Source organism: Melozone crissalis, unplaced genomic scaffold (genome assembly GCF_028551555.1).
Source record: "Melozone crissalis strain CALT ecotype California unplaced genomic scaffold, PUWL_Pcris_2 ptg000023l_1, whole genome shotgun sequence".
Lineage (NCBI taxonomy): Eukaryota > Metazoa > Chordata > Aves > Passeriformes > Passerellidae > Melozone > Melozone crissalis.
Window position 1 is genome coordinate 25,520,988 of NW_026535801.1, and position 21,728 is coordinate 25,542,715.

The 21,728-nt window shown below is 62.8% G+C and overlaps 2 protein-coding genes across 2 annotated transcripts; one reads left to right on the plus strand and one right to left on the minus strand.

Moving 5' to 3' along the window:
• Positions 1-952: 952 nt before the first annotated feature.
• Positions 953-16,042, plus strand: OBSL1 (obscurin like cytoskeletal adaptor 1). The gene is given in 22 exon segments (XM_054278393.1): positions 953-1,994; positions 2,730-2,999; positions 3,194-3,454; positions 3,779-4,084; positions 4,170-4,448; positions 4,545-4,820; positions 4,948-5,220; positions 7,652-7,924; positions 8,394-8,513; positions 8,516-8,566; positions 8,645-8,920; positions 9,213-9,488; positions 9,636-9,911; positions 10,001-10,276; positions 12,701-12,970; positions 13,053-13,319; positions 13,576-13,842; positions 14,215-14,327; positions 14,474-14,627; positions 14,728-14,889; positions 15,041-15,145; positions 15,273-16,042. Coding segments are annotated over 22 exon segments (5,997 nt in total). The 3' UTR covers positions 15,677-16,042.
• A 58-nt stretch (positions 16,043-16,100) lies between these two features.
• Positions 16,101-21,183, minus strand: TMEM198 (transmembrane protein 198). Its single transcript, XM_054278427.1, has 5 exons — positions 21,146-21,183; positions 19,023-19,273; positions 18,342-18,917; positions 17,918-18,108; positions 16,101-17,467 (listed from the first exon to the last, which is right to left on the minus strand). The coding sequence occupies exons 2-5, from the start codon at positions 19,210-19,212 to the stop codon at positions 17,321-17,323; spliced, it is 1,104 nt and encodes a 367-aa protein (XP_054134402.1). The 5' UTR covers positions 19,213-19,273; positions 21,146-21,183; the 3' UTR covers positions 16,101-17,320.
• Between the last annotated feature and the right edge of the window lie 545 nt (positions 21,184-21,728).

Here is a 21,728-nt window from a genome sequence, read left to right on the forward strand (position 1 = left end):
CTGCCCCAGTCCCGGCCATGGTGCGGGCAGAGGGTGGGGTGCACTAACCGGGGGGTGCCACAGAGCACCTTGCCCCACTCCTGCCCCTGACGGTGGGCACGGTTACCCACAAAGCCGGGATGGAGGCAGTGCCCTGCAAAAGCAGGACCCACCTCCCCGGCTTTCATTTATTCTGCCTGAGACTGATGATTTCCAGCTGTAGTTTTGAGTGCTCAGGGGCTGGGTCCTGCCTGTGGGACCACTCTCTGGAAGGGGCACCCTTTCCCAGAGCCCCATTTTGCCCCAGAGCACTTCCCTGTGGGGTGGCACAGGGGGTCTCCTGCCCACCCAAGTCTGGGACGAAGTCCCAGCCCGGGTCCAGCCGGAGCCTCGGGCCCGTGACAGCCCCGTGTCAGCACCTGCCCGCTGAGCCGGCCCAGATGCTGCAGGAATGCGGCTCTGCCACCACCCGATACTGCAGGAATGTGAATGCCCGGCGGGTGGGGAAGGGGCGGGCGGGGGCCCTTTTGCCTCTGCTGTCCCCCAGCCCCAGCACCCAGCAAGCAGCTGCCCATGCACCCGGTCTAGACAGGAGTCCCCCCCCTCTGGAACTGGAGTCCCCTCTGCAACCCTGGGATACGCTCCAAGTGCCTCAGCCCCCCGGGTTGCAAAGAGCCACCTTTTGTCACCTCTCCTATTGCCTTGGGCTGGGAAATGCATGATTTGGGTGACTCGGGGGCAAATCCAGTGGGGCTGTGCTGCTCCGAATGAGGGTGATGCTCCTGAAGCAGGGCAGGGGGTCCACGATGGGGATTTGGCTCCAGGTGTGGGTCCCTCCTGGCTGGGGCTCCTCACTGGTTGATCTCTTTGGTGAAGCCCGAGCCTCCACTCTAGTCTGTGTGTACATCCCCCCAGGCTGATGGTCCCCACTGCTGCTCCAGCCAGCTGCCTGCCGTGACCCTGGCAGCTGGAGATGGAGGGGTTCGGGGGAGCCCCCAGGTTCCTGGCCTATCCACGCGCCTTCACGGTCCAAAGCGGCACCGATGCGGTCCTGAGCTGCCAGATCATGGGTGATCCCCAGCCAAGCATCCTCTGGGAAAAGGACAAGAACACCATCGAGCCCTCGGGCCGTTTTCACATGGAGTCCAAAGGGGACCTGTACAGCCTGCTGGTGTCCTGTGCCACCCCCAAGGACAGTGGACTCTACGTCTGCAGGGCCAAGAATAGCGTTGGCGAGACTTACGCTGCCACCATGCTCAGGGTGGAGCCAGCGGAGCGGCGAGAGGAGGAGGGATGCTCAGGCAGTGTCGCACCTGCCTTCCTCATTGCCCCCTCGTCCCTGCGGGTGTGCCGGGGGGAGGATGTGATGTTCACCTGCAGGGTGTCTGGGCAGCCCTGCCCTGTGCTGGAGTGGGAGAAGGACGGGCACAAGCTCTCCGAACTCTTTGAGAGCAGCCATTTTGCAGTGGGGCAGAAACCAGAGGACTGGCACTTCCTGAAGCTGTTCGGTGCCCGGCCCCAGGATGGAGGAGTGTACGTCTGCCGGGCACGCAGCGGCTCCCAGGAGGCCCTGGCTGCTGCCGTGCTCCTGGTTGAGCCCCGGGCGCTGCCGGACGGGCTCCCCAATGGCTGCCCCCCGGCCGATGGTGCCGAGGCTCTGGCGGAGCGGCAGCGGTGGCGGCGCCACGCAGCGGCACGGCGCCTGGCACCGGACACCTGGGTGCCCAATGGAGTAGTGCCAGCCAGGGTGCCAGGGGCCAAGGCATTTGCCGTGAGCGCAGGGAAGCACGCCAAGTTTCGCTGTTACGTTACTGGCAAGCCCAAGCCAGAGATCATCTGGCAGAAAGATGGTGAGCCCCTTGCCCCCGGCCGCAGGCATCTCATCTACGAGGACCGGGAGGGCTACTTCATCCTCAAGGTGCTGTACTGCAAACCTCAGGACCAGGGGCTGTACATGTGCACCGCTTCCAACACTGCTGGCCAGACCCTGAGCGCAGTGCAGCTCCAGGTGAAAGGTAGGAACACGCCCAAGGAGTGTCAGAGGTGGCCAGGCCCTGGGGGCTCAGGGAAGTTTGTTGGCAGGGGTGCGTCTGTGTGGGAGCCCAGCATCTCTGGGCTCCTTCCTGCCCCGTGCAGCCAGGATCACCCCAGGCTCCTCAGGAAAGAGCTGTGGGCTTCTCCAGGACCTGTGTCCTGCTCCATGTCCCTCTCCTTGCAAACAGAGGTGTGGCTTCTCGAGATGACTGCAGGCGTCCAGCCACAAACAGGGAAGAGGGAGAGTGCCTTGGTGACAAATTCCCCTGGAAGTGCTGAGTGATTTTGGCAGCCAGCCCTGCAGGGCACGGCTCCAACATTCTGCACTGGCAGCTGCCCAATTCCCCCCGAGCCATCCAGCCAGCTGGGGACAGCCCGTGGCCGGGGTTACCCAGAACTGGTGCAGCCGCTGCCTACACCCCACTGCTCCCCTCCACTGAGATGCCTGCTGCAGCATGCTGGCTTCCATGCTCCTGCATCCCTCAGAACTCCCTGCTGAGATACTGGAGGCATCCCTGCGTCTCCCCAGGTTATGCCCTGGTCCTCCCTGCTCTGGGGGATGTCCTTGTCAGGGCAGTGTCTGTCTCTTGCAAGCCAAATGAGAGGGCAAAGGAGGGACAAGGGTTTGCTGCTCTTTGTGAGCTGGCAGCACCTTGAAGGGCTGACAGTGGATGCTGTACCCCACATGCCCAAAGTTCCTGTCTCTTCTGTGGCAGAGCACCGGCTGCGGTTCCAGGTGCAGCTGGCAGACGTGGAGGTCGCAGAGCGGGAGGATGCAGTGCTGGAGTGCCAGGTGCCCTTGGAGACCATCCCCACCTCCTGGTACCTGGAGGACAGGGAGCTGCAGCCCAGCCACAAGTACGTGATGGAGGAGCAGGGGGTGGTGCGGCGCCTGACCATCCGCGATGCCCGCATCGACGACGACGGCATCTACCTCTGCCAGATGAAGGACAAAGGACGCAGCATCGCCGAGGTCTCTGTCCGAGGTGGGCTCAGGCCTCCGGGAGCACAGCTTTGCCTTCCTATTCCCCTCCTTGCCCGGGTCTCCACTGCCCCCTGCATTCGCCTTCCCTCCATTTGGCTGGTGACTGCTGCTGCCCCTCCTCCTCCTCCTCCTCTCCCACCTCAAAGAGCCCATCCTGTTCCCCAGAATTCCTCCCTCATATATCTCTTCCCATAGGGGTGATTGCGAAGCGGCTGCCACGGAAGCTGGATGTGATGGAGGGGGAGAATGCAGTTTTCTGTGTGGAGACACGGGATGTGGTGGAGGGCAGCTGCTGGAGCCGGGACGGGCTGCAGCTGCGGGAGTCACCCCGTACCGTGCTCAAGAGCTTCGGCAGGACACACCTCCTGGTGCTGGTGCATGTCACCCGCCAGGACGCGGGCATCATCTCCTTCACTGTCGGGGAGTCGCAGACATCCTCCCAGCTCCGAATCAAGTGTAAGCTCCAGCCTTGAAGGGGTCCTGTGTCCTCTCTCCTGCCTGTTCGAGAGGGATGATGCAGAGGGGGAGATGGAATAGGCACCCAATATGCTGGGGGTGTGATGCTGCAATGTGTTTTCTGGGGAGGGGGCCTTGAGCAGGGCTCCAGGATCCCAGCTTTACAGGCACTTAGAAACCCCTGTAGCCAGCTACATGGGAGCAAGACCGTCCTCTCCACCAGAGAGAGAATCCTCAAAGAAACAGGCTGTGTATCCCCACTTAGCCCTTCTGCCGTCCCACCTAGAGCCTCCCCAAGCAGGCAACCTGGGTTGTGACTTGCAGGTGTGAAGCACGACCCTCCGAGCGCACCGGTGGCAGCTGAGATGAGCGTGGTGGAGACCAACACGGCTCTGCTGACTTGGTGTCCCGCGCCCGATTCCCACCTCCGCCCCGCCAGCCACTACCTGCTGGAGCGGCGGGAGGCGGCGGGAGGGGAGTGGGTGCAGTGCCTTGCCACCGACCTGCCCAGCAGCGTGCGGGTGCTGGGCGACAGCGCGCCCCGCGAGGCCGACTACTGCTTCCGCATCTCTGCCGCCAACAAGCACGGCAGGAGCAGCCCCGTGGAGTTCCCGGGATCCGTGCATCTTGGTGAGGAGACAGGCAAAAGCTGGGATGTCGTGCCACAGTGTGCTGGCAGTCAGTGCCACTGGGGCTCAATACAACTGCGCTCCAGCCCCAGCAGCTCGTGTGGACAGGGGTCTGCAGGACGCGTGGGTGAGGGACGGTGAGGATGCGCAGTTCTCCCTGGAGCTGTCGGCTGTGGTGCATGGGTCCTGGTTCCTCAACGGTGCCAGGCTGCCTGAGGAGGAGGACACGGGCGGCCGGTGGAGTGTACAGCGCCATGGGATGGAGCACTCGCTGCTGATCCGAGGAGCACGGCTGGTTGACAGTGGGGCCCAGGTCACCTTTGTGTCCGGTGGTGTGCGGGACTCGGCTATCCTGCATGTGCAAGGTGATCAGGGCACTCACCCTGGGGTCCTACCAGGACCCCAGCAGCAGGGCCTGTCATGCTGGAGGATGCTTCTCACCGCTCCTCAATGTCTCTCAGCCCCACAGGTCCGCATCGCCCCAGTGTCTGAGGCTGAACGGCTCCGAAAAGTGCCAGCAGGAATGCCTGTGCTGCTGGAATGCCAGGTGTCCACCCCGGATGCCCCTGTCTGCTGGCTGAAGGATGGCAAGGCCGTGCCCCTGGATGACGTTATGGCAGTGCAGGCAGAAGGCTGCGTGCGGAGGCTGCTGCTCCGCTCAGCGTGTCCCTCAGACACTGGGGTGTACACCTGTGACACTGGGGATGATGCCGTGAGCTTCGTGGTAACCGTGACCGGTGAGCTGGGGACTGTGTGTGGGAGCCTGACCCCTACCTCCTGATAGTGCTCCTGCCCTGCTTCTTGCACCATCATGTGGCTGAAAGCTGCAGCCAGTCATGCTGAGGCCCACGTTATCCCTGGCAGAGGTGCCGGTCAGGATCATCAGCTCCAACGAGGAAGCTCCCCACACCTACATGGCCGGACAGCGTGTGGAGCTGTGGTGCCAGCTGTCCCGCCCAGCAGCCCCCGTGCGCTGGTACAAGGATGGAGAGGAGGTGGAGGTGGGCCAGAGCCTGGTGCTGGAGCAGGAGGGGCCACGGTGCAAGCTGGTGCTGCCCTGCGCTCAGACACAGGACACAGGGGAGTTCGTCTGTGATGCTGGGGGGGACTCTGCCTTCTACACCATCACTGTGGCAGGTGAGTGTGATGCAGGAGGGCTGGTAGGGTCTCAGGGGGCTTTCTTTGCCGGTGCAGGATGCCACAACACATGTGCTGGTGTCAGTACTGCTGTCACCTGCTGCGATGGGATATTTGTCAGACTTGATCTTGCCAGGTGCTCACCAGCAGTTTGGTTGGTTGCTCTGCTGGGGTCCTTGTGGGACTCAGACCAGCTGCCAGAGGGAACAGCTCACTCAGCCTGTCTGAAACACTAGAGCACACGAGAGCACCCAGGGTGTTTGCCGGACTTCTGCCACGGCTAGTAACCAAGCCCTCCTCCAAGGTCCTAAAAATAGTGGGCCTGGCACCTGGCTTGGGGTGACTCATGGTTGGTCATTGCTCTGATGGACAGCGTTAATTGCTGACCTGAAAATGAGCAGTTGCCTGGAGACCGATGGCTGGGAGGTGTTTGCTGGATGGGAGCAGGGCTCAGCACCTGGGGCGGCTGCCCCGGCTGTGGAGCGGCTGCTGGCGTCACCGCCTGGCAGAGGATAATGAAAGCTGAAAGCAAACTAAAGGCTTCCCCTTGCTGGCCCCAAAACCCACATCCCACAACCACAGGAAGGCAAGCAGGGGCAGAGCTCAAGCCCAGTTGAAAGGTGATGTGACCACAGTGGTAAAGCCTTGCTGTGATATTAACACACGGCAAAGGGCCAAAGTTGATGGCCAAGGATGTAGGAGTGAAGATAGGATGAGTGATAAGAGAAGCTGAAGAGTCAGTGGAGTGGTGACTGCTGGGAGGGTGAGGAAGGGAGGGGGTTCTAGTGAGATAAAGGTTAAATTGCCAGTGGGAAGGACAGGCAGCATGGGCTTTGGGAAGAGGCAGGAGTCATGTGCTGTGTGGGAGTGTGGGGCATGGAGAGCTCTGCTTCCCTAGGCTGGGAGAGGGAACACCATCTGCTGAAGCTCAGCCTTTTGGCTGAGCAGCTTTGCATAACTTTGACAGAAGGGTCTTAGGGAGGCTGTCTTGGTTCAATCTGGATTTGGACATCAATGTCACCGCAGGGCTGGGGGTGGGTGCCTGGAGGCTCAGGCTGACACCTCTCTGGCACAAGTGCCAGGCTGGCTGCTGCAGTCAAGCACTGCTGTGGCACGCTTGGGTTTCCCTGAGGCATCTCAGCTATCGGGCTGTTATGGCATGTAGCCTGCCTGCCTCAAGCTCGGCCATCCCCAGCATCCTCTGGGTTTTCTGTCAGCTGTTGAGCACTGGAGCTCCCTCAGAACTAGCTAGAGGCTGAGGGCAGAGCGATGCTGCCCGCTGAGGGCTGGCACATTATCCATCCCCTCACTTCAGCGCTGCTCAACATCTCCAGCTGCACTCCAGCAATGTGATTGCTTTTAGCAGGTCCAGGGAGAGAGGCGGCCGGCAGTGCTTTGATCAGGGGCTGGGCGGATGCAGGCTCAGCGTGCTGCAGGTTAATCGCTGCGAAGCGGCGCCGCACCGCTCCGCACGCTGCGGGGCAGCGCTGTGCTGCTGAGCCTGGCAGCGCAGCTGGGAGCTGTCTGGGAAGCTTCCACCCGGACACCCAGCACGGAGCAGATGAGGGCTGTGGAAGGGCAGGTTGTGCTTGCCCACCATTGTGGCCCAGAGCTGGCCGTGCCTTGTGTCCGCATGGAGCCGTGGGCTCTGTGAGCACCAGAGTCCAGGCCAGCTACGGCTGGCTGCAGTGCGCACGGCCAGGCAGGCAGTGCTGGCTCTAGGTGGCATCCTGAACTTTCCCAGGAGAGAGGAGGGCTGGTCAGATAAAATTTGTGCTGGGAGCCCCTCTGTTTTTAGAGCTCTGACTCAATTCAGAGGGGTGGTGTGAGCAGTGGCACACATTTTATATAGCAAATTAATGGTGATTTTAGTGATGACTGCAATCTGGAATCGGGTCCTGGGTCCTGGTAAGCTGGAGGGACGGGGCTGCTGGCTGCAAGCAAACCACATTCCTGTGCCACAGTAAAAGCAAATGTCAAGGCTGAGCCAGGACAGAAGCACTGGTTGGCACTTGAATGGGGCAATAGGCAGAGGGGAGGGCAGCCCCTGGAAGAGCAGCTGCAGGGGCTGCTGCTGGCACCACAGACAGTGGTTATCAGTGCTGGGGCTTGTCTATATGCATCCTCCCTCCACAACCTTCAGCTCCACCACAGGGCAAAGCAGGGCAGGTACTGTGGGAGCAAGGGCACTGCAGCAATTTACAGCCAGTTCAAAGCCTGGTGCTCCTCCTGGTTGTAGTGTGTGAGGAGAAGAGGGAGACCCAGGCACGATGGTCCAGAAGGTTGTGCTGTGTAGAATGTAGGTGATTGGTGTCTTCCGACCTTAAAGCCAACAAGTGGTGAAGCCATCACTCCACACAGGGCTGTGATGGCCACCATCACTGGCTCTGCTCCTTATGTCCTGGCTGAGCCCCATCTCTCTCCGTGACAGAGGAGCCGGTGAGGATTGTCAGCTCCAACGAGGGGGCCTCCCACGCCTACGTGGCCGGACAGCGTGTGGAGCTGTGGTGCCAGCTGTCCCGCCCGGCAGCCCCCGTGCACTGGTACAAGGACGGGGAGGAGGTGGAGGCAGGTGAGAGCCTGGTGCTGGAGCAGGAGGGGCTGCAGTGCCGCCTGGTGCTGCCCTGCGCCCGGCCACAGGACACAGGGGAGTTCGTCTGTGACGCTGGTGGGGACTCTGTCTTCTACACAGTCACCGTGGCAGGTGGGTACAACAGACACCTACATCCCTCTCCCCCTTCTCCCTCTGCCCCAGCTCCTTGCTCATGCTGTGGCTTCAGCACCTCAGCTGCCTCTCACCTCCTTGAGAGCAGTTCCTTGCCCGTGCCCCTGGGCTGGAAGGGGATGTGGGCAGGAGCATAAAAGCTGGTCTGTCTCCTCCCAGAGCTCTGTGTCACACTGCCCCCCTACACTCCAGAGCACAACCATCTGCCTGCCTCTGGGTGATGCCACCTCACACCCCAGCCCTGCTGTTCCCTCAGCTTGCAGCACTGCAGGGCTGGGATATCCATGGCCACTGCTGCCAGGGCAGGTAGGATGGGAGGCCAAGTGACACAAGGTCTTGGTCCTCTCAGCCCTGAAGGTCCGCCTCACCCCAGTGCTGGAGGCAGAGCAGCTCTGGGAGGTGTTAGCAGGGCTGCCCTTGGTCTAGGAGTGCCAGGTGTCCCCAGCAGATGCCCCTGTCCACTGGCTGAAGGACAGGGAGGCCATGGTCCCCATGCAGGTCCTGGCCATCTGCTCAGAGGGACGCTCACAGAGGCTGCAAATTGCTGCAGCTGCACTGCCTGACTCAGGGGGTACCTGTGCCATGCTGGGGACAATGCTGCCAGCTTTGGGGTGACCGTGAGCAGTGAGCTGCCCAGGGGATTCCTGTCCTCACGTGGGACTCACTCAGCAGCACAGCTGAGCCCTGCCATGTCCCCAGCAGAGGTACCAGTGAGGATTGTCAGTTCCAACAAGGAGGCTTCTCACTCCTACGTGGTCGGGCAGCGTGTGGAGCTGTGGTGCCAGCTGTCCCGCCCAGTGTCCCCGGTGCACTGGTACAAGGATGGCAAAGAAGTGGAGGTGGGCGAGAGCCTGGTGCTGGAGCAGGAAGGGCTGCAGTGCCGCCTGGTGCTGCCCTGTGCCCGGATACAAGACACAGGGGAGTTCCTCTGCAATGCCAGCGATGCATCTGTCTCCTACTCCATCTTGGTGGCAGGTTGGTGGCACAGCAGGGACATCCTGGAAAGGGTAGCACTGCCCCATCTCTGTGCTCTGGGGTCCCCAGCCCTGCTCCCTGCCCTCAGCATTGTGGAGGAGGGCATGCAGTTCCATCTCTGTGCCTGCTGCCCCTGCCCTGAGCAGTTCCAAGCTCTTTGCTCTGGGGTGAGAGGATATAGCTTCTATACAGCCCCAAGGGGAGAGGGACACAGGTGACAGCAAATAGACACAGCAGAGCCAGGAGCAGAGCAGTTAGCAGGTCTCACACTCTTCCTCTACACCCCCAACAGAGCCACCAGTGAGGATCCTGCAGCCTCCACAGCGCTCCCTGGAGCTGCTGGTTCAGGCGCCGGGGTGTGTGGAACTGCGGTGCGAGCTCTCCGTGCCGGATGCTCCGGTGCACTGGTTCAAGGACGGCTTGGAGGTGGACGAGACTGACAACCTGCAGCTGCTGGTGGAAGGGGCCTGGCGCTGCCTCTTCATCCCCAGGAGCAGTGCAGAGGATGCAGGCGAGTACATCTGCGAGACCAAGGACGAGGCCGTCTCCTTCGATGTCAAGGTGTCAGGTCAGTGCTGATGTGGCTCTGGCCACGGTGGGTGCCCATCCTCTGGGTCACCCAGCACAGAGGCTTACCCGGGGCTGGCAGCAGAGGGGTGCCCAGGGCTGTGCTGTCCCTGGGCTGCTTTGTATCACAGATGTGCCATGCTTGCAGAGCCCCCGGTGAGGATCCTGCAGCCCTGCAGACCTGTCCCTGTCATGACGGTGTCCCCGGGGGAGACGGTGACACTGTGCTGTGAGCTGTCCCATGCGGATACACCTGTGTGCTGGGCAAAGGAGGGTGTCAGGCTCGAGGCTGGGGGCGGCCTGGTCCTGGAGGAGGAGGGTGTCCATCGCCGGCTGCTCATCCCCGCTGCCCAAGCTGAGCACTCTGGAAAATACACCTGTGACACCGCCAATGACACAGTGACTTTCACCATCCAAGTGTTGGGTGAGCATGAGGGTAGGGAAGAGCCTGGTGTGGGCTGCTGGATGCACAAACCCCAGAGACCTCAGCTCTGTTGGTGCTGGATGCTGCAGATCCGCTGGTCAGGATCCTGGAGAAGGATGTCCTGCCTACCCACCGGCGTTGCCAGGCCATGGAGGACCTGGTGCTGGAGGTGCAGCTCTCACACACCCACGGGGAGGTGAAGTGGTACAAGGACGGGGAGAAGCTGCAGGACACGGGGCGTGTGCGGCTGGAGGAGGACGGGGTGCGCCGATCCCTCGTGATCCTGGGTGCTGCGGGCAAGGATGCTGGGGAGTATCTCTGTGACACTGGTGATGACAGCATCGTCTTCTTCATCACTGTAGAAGGTGAGCAGGAGCTCCTGGTGGGGATGGTGGGGGGAACAGGAGGGAGGTGGGTCTGTGGCTGCTGCCGGGGTGGTGTGAGGCTGGGCTGGGTGGCAGTGAGCACAGGGAGGCTGGTGGGGGGCACATGGGGAGTGAGCTGTATCTGTGTGGTGGCCCTGTGGAAACCCCTGCGCTGCTCAGCTGCAGCCAGAGGAGTCTGGACAGGGTCTGGCTATTGTGCCACCCAGCACAGGCTGCTGTTGTGACAGCCCATCTCTCCAGCCCCAGAGCCCCCGGTGACCATTGTGGGCAGCACGGGTGCCGTGGCACATCGCTGCCTGGTGGCTGGGGAAGACCTGGTGCTGGCTTGTGAGCTCTCTCGACCCGACGCTGTTGTGCGCTGGCTCCGGAATGGCCAGGAGGTGCACCCGGGTGAGCGGGTGCAGCTGGAGGCCCGCGGGGTGCTGCGGCAGCTCACCATCACCGGGGCACAGCCCAGCGACGCGGGGTGCTACATCTGTGACGCTGCCAGCGACCGCATGGTGACAAACGTGGAGGTGTCGGGTGAGCTGGCTCAGAACCCAGGGACCCCCAGAATGGTGGGGTTGTGCCACAGACACAAGGGGAGGGGAAGCCTCTGTGGCCCTGCTGATGCAGAGGCTGGGGTGGCAGCATGGCAGGGAAGGGTGGGAGCCCTGTCCCCAACCCTCCAGGAGCCGTTGGTTAGAAAGAGACACGTCAGGGTCGTGGCGAGACATGTCCCTGCTGCCTCCCCCAGCCAGGGGCTGTTTAAATTTAGCCTTGGCTGGCTCCCAGGCGCCGCTCCTCCTGCTTCGGCTGCCAAAGGCTGAGCTCAGCCTGGACCCTTATCAGCTGGAGATGGAGGGCTGTGCAGGGTGGGAGGGGGCCTGTTGCAGGCGGGTGTCCTAGCTCCCCAGCAAGGTGTTCTGGGTGGGGGGTACAATGGAATTAATGGTCTCAACATGGCAGCTGTGCTGCCTGTACGGGGAGTGATGTGGGAGTGATGGGCTCTGCTGCTGTCCCTTCCCTGAGGGAACCCTGAGCTGCCAGACCTCTCCGTCCTGCATGCCTGCCCCTTGGGACCCCTGTCTAGTCCCACCATGACCCCCAGCCAGCCCCACAGCCCTTCTGCCCCACACTGAGGGATCACCTCTCCTCTTGAAGCAGTCCTATCCCTGCACTGCTCCACACTGTGGGGACATCCCTGAACCCAGTCTTGTCCCCTGCACCCCTCAGCCCGGCCTGTGTGCATTGTCAACAAGGAGGAGGCGCAGAGCCCGCTGGAGGTGCAGGAGGGGGACAGTGTGACACTGGTGGCTCGGCTGTCCCCGGAGACAGCCGCAGTGCAGTGGCAGAAGGATGGACAGACGCTGTGCTCAGGTGGGCGGCTGCTGGTGTGCAGCGAGGGTCCCACACGCAGCCTCACCATCAAGCAAGCGGAGCTGGGTGACGGTGGCATCTTCCTCTGCGACGCGGGTGATGATGAGGTGCATTTCACACTGCGTGTGAAAGGTGAGCCTGGAGGTGTCTCTCGCCCATGCCAGGGGCAGGAGCAGTCTCATCCTGCCTCACGCCGGGATGCTTGGCATCCCCATGCCACGCTGTGCCGCTGGCAGGGCCACAGCTGAGCGCAGTGCTCCTCCGGCAGAAGCACCCGTGCTGTTCGTGAACAAACGAGAGGAGCAGGAGAAGCTGCTGGTGCTGGAGGGCGGCAGTGCCGTGCTCTCTGCCGTCACCTCCACGGAGCGGTGCGATGTCACCTGGCTGGGCCCGCGGCAGGCGGCGGTGGCCGGGGAGCGCTGCGAGCTGCGCCGGGACGGCCGCGTGCACAGCCTCATCATCCACAACGTGGCCATGGAGGACGCGGGCACCTACACCTGCCTCTCACCGCACGACCAGATGCAGTTCGACGTGACCGTCCGAGGTGGGGGCAGGGGGGCAGTGGTGGTGCCCGGGGATCCCCCTGCGGTGCCAGCGGGTGCTGATTTGGGGCGTTTGACTGTGCAGAGCTGCGGGTGAAGTTCCTGCGCGGGCTGTCGGACGTGCGGGCGCGGCAGGGCGAGCGGGTGGTGCTGTGGTGCGAGCTCTGCAAGGCGCGGGGCGACGTGGTGTGGCGGAAGGACGGGCGGGTGCTGGCGCCTGGCCCCCGCCGGCAGATGACGGCAGAGGGACGGGAGCGGTCGCTGGTGCTGAGCCGCGTGGAGCCCGGGGATGCCGGCGAGTACTGCTGCGAGTCCAACGACGACCAGACCCTGGCGACGCTGACGGTGCAGGGTGAGCCCAAGGCATCCTCACCACCTGGGGGACGCCTATTCCATGGGGGTGGTGGGGATGCTGGCACAGCGATGTCAGGATTGCAGAAATGCTCAGCGTCTCCACATGACGGGGGGCCCCTTATGCTGTGCCCTGACAACCTGGCTGTAGTCCCCAGGGTGGTGGAGATCATCATGGAGCTGCAGAACCTGACAGTGCTGGAGGGTGAGGATGCCACCTTCAAGTGTCTGGTATCCCCCGAAGATGTGGCTGTGACATGGCAGCTGAATGGCCAGCCCGTGGTCCCCAGTGAGCGTCTGCTGGTGACAAGGAGCGGGCTGTGCCACAGCCTCACCCTCCGGCAGTGCCAGACAGGTGATGCAGGCACTGTGACAGCCAATGCCGAGGGGCTGGTGAGCACAGCTCGGCTGAGTGTGCAAGGTGAGGGGGAAGGACAAAGCTGGGGCTCAGCCCAGGACACAGCCCTGGGGCCGGCTGCTGACCCAGCACACGGGCCATGCAGAGGCACAGGTGCTGTTTGTGCGGAAGCTGCAGGATGTGGTGGCAGAGGAGCAGGGGGACGTGTGCCTGGAGGTGGAGGTGAGCCACGAGGCTGCCGAGGTGCAGTGGCTGAAGCAGGGCATCCTCCTTCAGCCGGGCAGCAAGTACCAGCTGCAGGAGTCGGGATGCCGGCGCACCCTCACCATCTGCTGCCTTGGCCCTGCTGACCGCGGCACCTACCGCTGCGAGAGCCTGCACGACCGCACGCAGGCCAAGCTCCACGTGGAGCGTGAGTACCGGGCTGGGGATGGGGATGGAAGGCAACGGGGCCGGGGACAGGGAGGGCACCCAACTGCTGCAATGGGAGCATGTGGGCAGAGCTGGTACTTGGCTGGAAGGGGTGCTCGGAGAGGTGGGTGTATGGGCAGGGGTGGGAATCCTGTAGAGACAACTGGATTTAGATAATCACTCCAGCAAGCACAGATTGGGAAGCCGGGGTTCTGCAGTGGAGCAGACACCTACTCACAGACATGGGTCCCTCACAGCCCGGAAGGTGTCGATCCGGACACCGCTGACAGATGTGGAGACCTTTGAGAAGGAGACAGCCACCTTTCACCTGGAACTGTCTCACCCTGGCGTGGCCGGGGTGTGGACACGGGACGGCATCCGGGTGAAGCCCAGCAGTACGTGCCGGATCAGTGCCACAGGCTGTGGGCACAGCCTGACACTGGAGAGGCTCGCACTGGAAGACTCAGGCACCGTCACCTTCACTGCTGACACTCTGCGCTGCAGTGCCCACCTGCGTGTGCGGGGTACGGTCCCTGGGGCAGGCTGGGGGTGGGTGGCACTGGCGCTGTCTGACCTGCTGCTGTTCTGCACTGGGAGACACTGAGGCTGAGCTGGGCCGCACTGGGCACATGCATTCCCCTGTCCTCAGCAGGGGTGATAGAGTGCTGGCAAGTGTCCCCGTGTCCTCAGGGAAAAGATGTGAACTGAGCAGTGGGGACACCCAGCCAGGGTCTGGGTCCAGAGCCAGCTGGAACATCACTGATGAGTGCTTGCCCATGGGTGGTGCCACTCTCACCCCATGCTGAAATGCCACAGCCACAGCTACTCTTCCCTGCAGCCCCAAATCCATGCCTTTGTCCAATCAAGCCTTCCTGTCCTGTGTCCTGCCTCCTCAGAGCCTCCAGTCACCATGGTGAGGGTCCCACGAGACCTGGGGGTCCCAGAGACGGGGGTCGCCAGCTTTGAGTGTGAGCTGTCTCGCCCCAATGCAGAGGTGAAATGGTTCAAGGTGAGGGCTCACCCTTGCCCCCTCCACCAGCACCTGGCCATGTCCTCCTCCTTGTTTTGTCCCCTGGCCGCTGCCGTCCCTGCCAGGGCTGCAGGCAGAGCAGAGGGGCCAAAGCAGTGGGGTGCTGCCTGTTTGCTTCCGTGCAGGACGGGCAGGAGCTGCGGCCAGGGCCCAACTGCCGCATCTACTCGGCAGGACGGCGCCGCATCCTGCAGCTGAGCCGCTGCGAGCTGAGCGACGCCGGCAGCTACACCTGCGATGTGGGTGACTGCCAGGCCTCCGCCACGCTGCACGTACAGGGTACGGTCACCCAGCTCCCAGCAGGGTGTACACCCCCAAACCCTGCGCTGCCTGCTCCCCCCATCCTTGGCTGCCCTGGCACCCTGTCCATTACTTGCAGAGCGCCAGGTCCACATTGTGCAGGAGCTGCAGGACGTCCAGGTCCGGGAAGGTGACAATGCAGTCTTCACCTGCGAGGTGTCACACGGGGATGTGAAGGGCGAATGGTTTCGGGATGGGGAGAAGATCAAGGTCTCCAGCACAGTGAAGATACGGCAAGAAGGTGGGGATGCAGGTGGCTCCACACCCGGTTTGGGGCTGGGATAGGGCAAATTCAAGCAAGGGGAGTTTGTGTAGACAAAGGCAGGTCCCTGTCCCCCTGCTTCCTATGGGTGTGCATTGCTGTCGCCTTGAGCCAGCCTCTCCCTCCCCAGGGACCCGGCATTTCCTGCTGTTCTGTGGTGTGCGCCCTGAGGACCAGGGACTCATCCGCTTCACAGCCAGGACAGTCACCTCGGAGGCCAGTCTGCAGGTGGAAGGTACCAGTGCAGGCTGCAAGGTCTGGCTGGGCTCCAGCACCAGGGCTGGGGTGTACCAGGTCAGCCTGCGGTGTGCCCATGGAAGCCTGCTCACCCCATAGTGCTGACACCCTGTCCCCACCTCCAGCACTGCCAATCCGGATTGTGAAGCCACTGAGGGACAAGACGGTGCTGGCGAGGCACAAGGCAACACTGGAGTGCACCGTGTCCCACGCCCGGGGCCGCGTGCGCTGGCTCCGTGGGGACACCGAGATCTTTGCCGGTGACAAGTATGAGATCTGCAACCTGGACTGCTACCGCACACTCATCATTCACCGTGTGGGCCCTGAGGACGAGGACTCGTACACCTGCGATGCCTTCGACGACCGCTCCACTGCCCGGCTCCTTGTGGAGGGTGAGTGGGCACCTAAGGGACACCCACTGACAGCTGCCAGTGCTGCTGTGCCTTGCAGTAAAGGGACACCAGAACCTGTGCCCCTGTCCCCCATTGCTTGCGAGAGTCTGAGTGCTGGGCTGGAGGCAGCAGGTTGATACAGGGCCAGGGGTCTGATCCTCCTTGTCTGGGATACAACTTTTGGGTGGCACAGCTGCTTTGGCAATGCCCCAGCTCACTCTGACTCCCATTGTTCCTACAGGGAGCTAGAAGCCCGGATGCGGTTCTCAGGGCCTGTACGCAGACTGACAGATGCCACTGCTGAGAGATGGGGTCATGCTCCCCCTGGCATACACAGACACATGGACACCATCCCCAGCCTGCTTCAGCCTCAGGGCTCTGCATTAAACAGCCTTTTTTTTCTGACATGGCTTCTTCCACACCAGCAAGCTGGGGTCTCATTAAGAGAAAAGGTGGTGGCACCACTCTACATCCTGCTCAGCACCCCTGGAAGCCCGGCCCTCTGGGCCCCCCTCACCCCTGCCCCCCGCTCCCCACAGTCCTTGGCTTTGCACGCCAGACTCCGAAAGGCTCTTTACTGTGTGGCCGAGGCCTCAACAGCGTTTGGCACATTTACAAAAGAGACTGAAAAGGGGGATGGCAGCACAATGCTGCGGGAAGGGGGTGCCTGGCAGAAACATGCAGTTCCTGGGGCAGCGGGGCCAGCTGGGCTGGGCTGGGCTGGGGGGGCTCCCAAAGCCGAGGGCTCCCCGGTCCAGTCTCACCACCATCCTGCCTGCCTGGCCATGGGGAAATCCTGGCTCACTCCGTAATAAGTTAATACAAATCACAGCAAGAGAAATATATACAAGGCGTGAGCCTCTGCCCGCAGCAGTGCTCTGGGCAGGGGCTCCTGCCCTGCCCTGCCCCAGGGTCCCCCGGCCACTATAAAAATCCAGTCGCCAGCAAAACAGCGACGGTCTCTGATGCTGCAGGGGTCCCCGCATCCCTGAGGCAGCCCAGCCTTTGCCCAAAGGCTGGAGCCAATGTCCTGTCTCCCATCAAAACATTTTGTGGGGGATGCACCCTGCCAGTGCAGCTCCCGCTGGACAGGCACCGATTGCCAGCATCACCTTGGGAACCACCTGGCCGTGGCAGTCTCTGCCCCAGGACCACCCCGGTCCAGCTTGGGAAAAAGGAGTGGCAAGCCGCTCTGGGGTGTAGGGAGGGTGGCTAGGGCAGGAGGATCTTCTGAGGAGGCAGGTTTTGGGAAGCACTGCCTGGGAGCTGCTCTTGGGGACAGGGTGGGACAGGGCTCACATGCTCAGGGGATTCCCTGCTGGGAAAAGGGCCATGGGACCTACTCTTTGAGGAAGGGACATAGGGGACAGGCACTTGGGGAGTTGCTGGGGATGCAATGGGGTGGGGAGCTGCTCCTGGGAAGGGGAGGGACTCAAATATGGGGAAACGTTAAGATGCAGGATGAGCGTGCCCGGGCCATAGGGTAATGCACAGCAGTGGGGGCTCGGGGACCCACCACCCCAGCAGAGCCACTTGCACTGCATGTCCATGGGTTCTGGTCCTTGGGCTGAGTCCCTGCCAAAGGGCTTCCCCAGCACCTTTGGGCCCCACTGGCAGCTGGGGCTTCCCCAGACAAGTCCCATGTGTCTCCAAGAAGGGTTTCCATCTGCAGCCCCAAGCTGCATGTGGCCACTTGGGCCCGAGGACAAAGCCCTGCCTGTCTCAGGGGTTCTGTCAGAGCAGGCTGGGGTGCTGGTGTTGCTCGAGGTCACTGGGTTGGCTTATACCCTCACAGCAGGGCCAGAGCCCGAGGTGAGGGGCACGGTGGAGCTGCAGTCATAGTCCAGGTCCACCACGGCATGGGAGCTGGCGATGAGGCTGTTCAGCGACGGTCCTGTCTGCCGCTCTCGGAAACTCTGGATGTAGCTCTGTGACAGAGGAACAGAAAGTGAGGGGGGCTCTGCTCCTGAACCACTCCACCCCATCCTAAATGCTGCTGCAGCCTCTCCCTGCCCTCCCCTCCCCAAAAACAGCCCAGTGAAATTCCCAGCACTCAGGCCCTCCACTAGCTGGCCACAGCAGGGAGCACAGCCTTATCCATCCCCTAGGCATTTTGCACCTTGCCTACTGCTTGTTTCTGCTATGCCAACAGTGCTCTTGGCCAGCAGTTTCCATCTGCTTGCAAAGGCTGAAGTGCTCCGTGGTAGGAATGGCCCATTCCAACCTGAGCTGCTCAGTCCCTGGGACACCCCAATCTCATCCCTCGAGAAGCTCGGATGTTAGCTGGTGCCTGGGCACCTCTCCATGCCCCAGCCCCCCGATGTGAAGGAATGAGTGTGGAGACTGGGGGAGATCTCTACCCTGGCTGCGGGACTCACGGGGGAGAGCACGTCCCCATCAAAGCGGCGCACAGGGTTGGGCTTGCGGCGGTAAGCAGGCTCGGGGGGGTGGGCCTTGTGCTGGTGGGGTGGGGGGTGGTGGGGTCTCCGCTTCTTCTTCTTCTCCTTTCGGTCCTCCCGCTGCTTGATGCGCATCAGCTGCACGCGGCGCTGCTGCCGGCTGATGATCACTGTGGAGCAAAGTGGCCTGTGAGCACTGGGGAGCACATCCAAACGATCCCCACAGCCAAACCAGCACCAACTTCGTGCAACCAGGTCTCCCTTGGGTACTGTGCCATCACAGAGTCCTGAACCCCGCATCTGATCTTGTGAGCCCCATGCTGGAAACATCCACCCCAGTCCCCAGGTTCCCAGTTCCTACACTCACCCTGTGCCATGCCCATCTGCCCCAGTACCCACACACCTTCTGTATGGGAGTAGCCTTCAGCCGTGACCTTCCACTGGACCAGGACACCCAGTGTGGTGAGGAGCGGCCAGATGCCCAGGATGACCCAGCTGTACCAGCACACGGGGCGAGCAGGGGCCACCTTGATGCGCTCATAGATGTACTGCACCAGGAGGAAGAGCTCGATGAAGTAGTCGACAGTGACGGTCATGATGGCGCTGCCGAAGACGGCGGTGGAGAGGGTGGTGAAGAAGCGCTGCCACTGCAGTGTGAGGACAGCAAAGAGCATGCCCACACCCAAGAGCAGTGCGATGGGGATCCACACCGTTGGTGGGTGGTAGAATTGCTCCATCACCACCAGCGTGGCCACCGCCAGCAGCAGCCCCAGGAGCAGCCCCACCATGAAGAGGCCAACGCTGCGCACCAGCATGGTGACCAGCCCACACAAGACCCCAATGCCCAACCCAATGCCCACTGAGGCCTCCACGCTCAACTGTGTGTCCAGCACCCGCTCCTTGTAGCACAGCATGAAGATGATGATAGAGCCGAACATCAGCCCCGTCAGGAACATGACAGCCTTGAAGCACCGGTAGCCTGTGGAGAGACCACCACAGTCAGGCAGGGGATGGCCAGCACCCCCAGCTCCCCTCTGCCCTCCTCCCCATTTGCCCCACCAGCAGCTGGGCTGGCCTGGCTCACCGAAGAAGCAGTAGATGATGCCAAAAAGGCAGCACATGGCGCACACCACTGAGGGCACCACCTGGTAGCGACGCTCAATTTCCTGCTGGCAGCTGTGCCCCCACTCCTGGCCTGGCTCGTGCGGCAGCAGCTTGAACCGCAGCGTCTGCACAGTTGCAGTCATGGCTCTGGAGACTCCTGGGAGAGGCATCAGAATCTCCACTCCTGCCTCATAGCCCGCCAGCAGAACTGTGTCCTGGCACCCGCCCCACCTGGCGTGAGAGAGAGACAAGGAGAATGGAGGAACTGGTGGCACACACCCAGCAGCCATCCCACCACTCACCACTGGCTACCAGAAACCCTGCTCTGTCTCCCCACTGTGTGGGTAGGAACGTAGGGAATGGGGGAACAGCCTCATCAGTGGGGGTGCAGACAGTCACCCAACCTGTGGCTGAAGGGATGTGCTGTCCCCAGAGAATCTGCCTGTGTCCCTGGGAGCTTCGTGTCGCTTAATAATTTGTCTGTGACTTCAATTTCCTGCCCATGCCTCTCCAGCACCCTTTCCCTGTTCGATTACCAGGAGACTTCCACAACTTGGTATTTTCTGCCTGTGAAGTAATTATGCTCAGTAATTAAGTCACCCCTCAGTCTTCTATTTTTATAGGCTAAACAGATTGAGCTCTTTAAGCTTGTACTCCAAGGCATTTTCTCCAATCCTCTAATCATATTTCTGGCTATTTTTCATCTCTGCTCCAGCTCCCACTGTCCTTGTAAAAACAAATTGGGCCTTCATGCTAGATCCAGCCCTCCCATGCCAATCCATGGGGCTGGAAGGGCACCAGCTGTAGCTGGCACTGCCCCTTACCCAGGGCTCACCCATAACACTGTGGCTATGCCGGGATGCTGAGCAAACAGTTACCGGGCCCCCTGCAGCGCCTACACAGATGGAGGGGTCATAATCCCCTGCAAAGACTGATCCAGCTTCAGTTTAAACCTAATTACAGCGTCCGTCTGCCTGCTCCCACCTGGAGCCAGTTCCATCACCCCTTCACTCCCCTAGTCCCTTTATAGGCTCAGTTGGTTTAGAATGGGTTTATTGTCACAAATTGTCCCCAGGCCAACATCACTCCTTTCAAGTGCCAAGTTTATGCGGCCAGTTCAGGACAGCTCACAAAAACAGCGCTCTGGGAAGGAGCTGGGAAGAGGGCAAAGGCTGCAGGCATGGCTTCCTGTTGCCCAGCATCTTGCTGCTGCCCAGACGGGCTCCACTGGCATCTCATCCCTTGCCGACAACCTCCTTCCTCCCTTTGGCTGGGGAAGGCAACACCAGCCCCGGCAAATCCCCGTGGGGAAGCCGAGCAGAGCCTAATCCCAAGGAAGCAGGCGGGCAGGGAGTGGGCAGCCAAGCGTCGGGCCCCTTGTCGAGCCCGCGGGGGGACGCTAAGCAGGATTGGACTTTACCCGCAGAGCCCAGGCGCGACGTTCGGGCCCTGCTGGGGATGGGCGATGGTGTGAGGAGTGCGAGCAGGGCTCTGCCGGCCCGGGGCACCGGGGATGCGGCATGGCAGGGCTGGCGGGGCGGTGCGGGGATGGCACGGGCCGGCACGGGCTGCGGGGCCGGGCTGCGGGCAGCGGTGCGGGCGGCTCGCGGCGCCCATTGGCGCGGGCACTGTTGCTAGGGGAGCCCAGCGCCTGCTCATTGGCGCCGGGACTTACCCACCTGCTGCCGCCCGCCCCGGGCCCCCGAGCCCCCTCCCTTCCCCGCAGGCCACGGCGCGGCGGGGGCCGGGAGCAGCGCCCGGGGCTCAGCCCCGCCGCGGCGCCCCCATCGCCGTCCCCCGGCCGGGCCCCGCTGCACCCGCCGGGCCGCCGGGCCCCGGGCCGGGCGCGGCGTTGCCGAGCGACGGCCGCAAAGGCCGCCGGGGCGCGGGGCCGCTCCGCCCCTCTCTTTGTTCGGGGCGGGGGTCCCGGGGGCGCTACGGCGGGTTCCCCGCACGCCCATCCTGGGCTCCGCGCTCGCTCCGCCGGACGACGGAAGGATCGGGAACCCGGTGCCCCAGCCCATCCCCCGAGGGGTCCGGCGCGTCACCCGCCGGCCGGATCCCCTCGTGCTGCCCCCCCTCTGCCGCTCCGCCCGCTCCCACCTGCGCTCCCGGCGCGGCAGCGGCGGCGGCCCCGCGGCGCCCGGCGCTCCCGGCGCTCCCGGCGCTCCCGGCCGCGGATCCCGCGCATGGTGGCGGCGCGGCCGCCGCGCGGTGCTGAGCGGACAGCTCCGCTGACGTCACCGCGCCGTCACCGCGCGCCGGCGGCGGGGCCTCGGTGGCAGGGGCGGGGCCTCTGCAGAGGGCGGGGCTGAGGTGGGGTAAATTGGGGGTGCACCGGGGTGCGCACTGGGGGTACATCGGCGTGCCGTGCCCTGTGCCGGGGCCGCAGCCCAAGGCTGTGTGTGCAATGTGGCACAGCTCACCCCGCGCTGGGCCATGTGTGCCATGCGCTCGGCGTGCCTCGGCTGCGAGGGCTGCGAGCTCCTCGGCACTGTGTGCGGGGACAGAGCAGTACAGGGTGCCGGGGTGTGGATGTGAGAGCTGCAGGAAACTCTTGTGTCAGGTGGGACCTGACGGTGCAGTGTGCCAGGTCCATGGGGACTGGAGTGCCTGCGTTCAAGAGGGCCAAACACACATGTCAGGGGCATCTGGAGCAGCTGCCCGCCCGTCCCCCATGAGTGGA

Bases quoted from the DNA above. Each gene is read 5' to 3' on its own strand.
- TMEM198 (XM_054278427.1), bottom strand. From the start codon at position 19,212: ATGCCTCTCCCAGGAGTCTCCAGAGCCATGACTGCAACTGTGCAGACG. The intron at 18,918-19,022 runs GTGAGCCAGGCC...GTCTCTCCACAG, and splicing joins CATCATCTACTGCTTCTTCG to GCTACCGGTGCTTCAAGGCT. The intron at 17,468-17,917 runs GTGAGTCCCGCA...CCTCTGTCACAG, and splicing joins ATGGGGACGTGCTCTCCCCC to AGCTACATCCAGAGTTTCCG.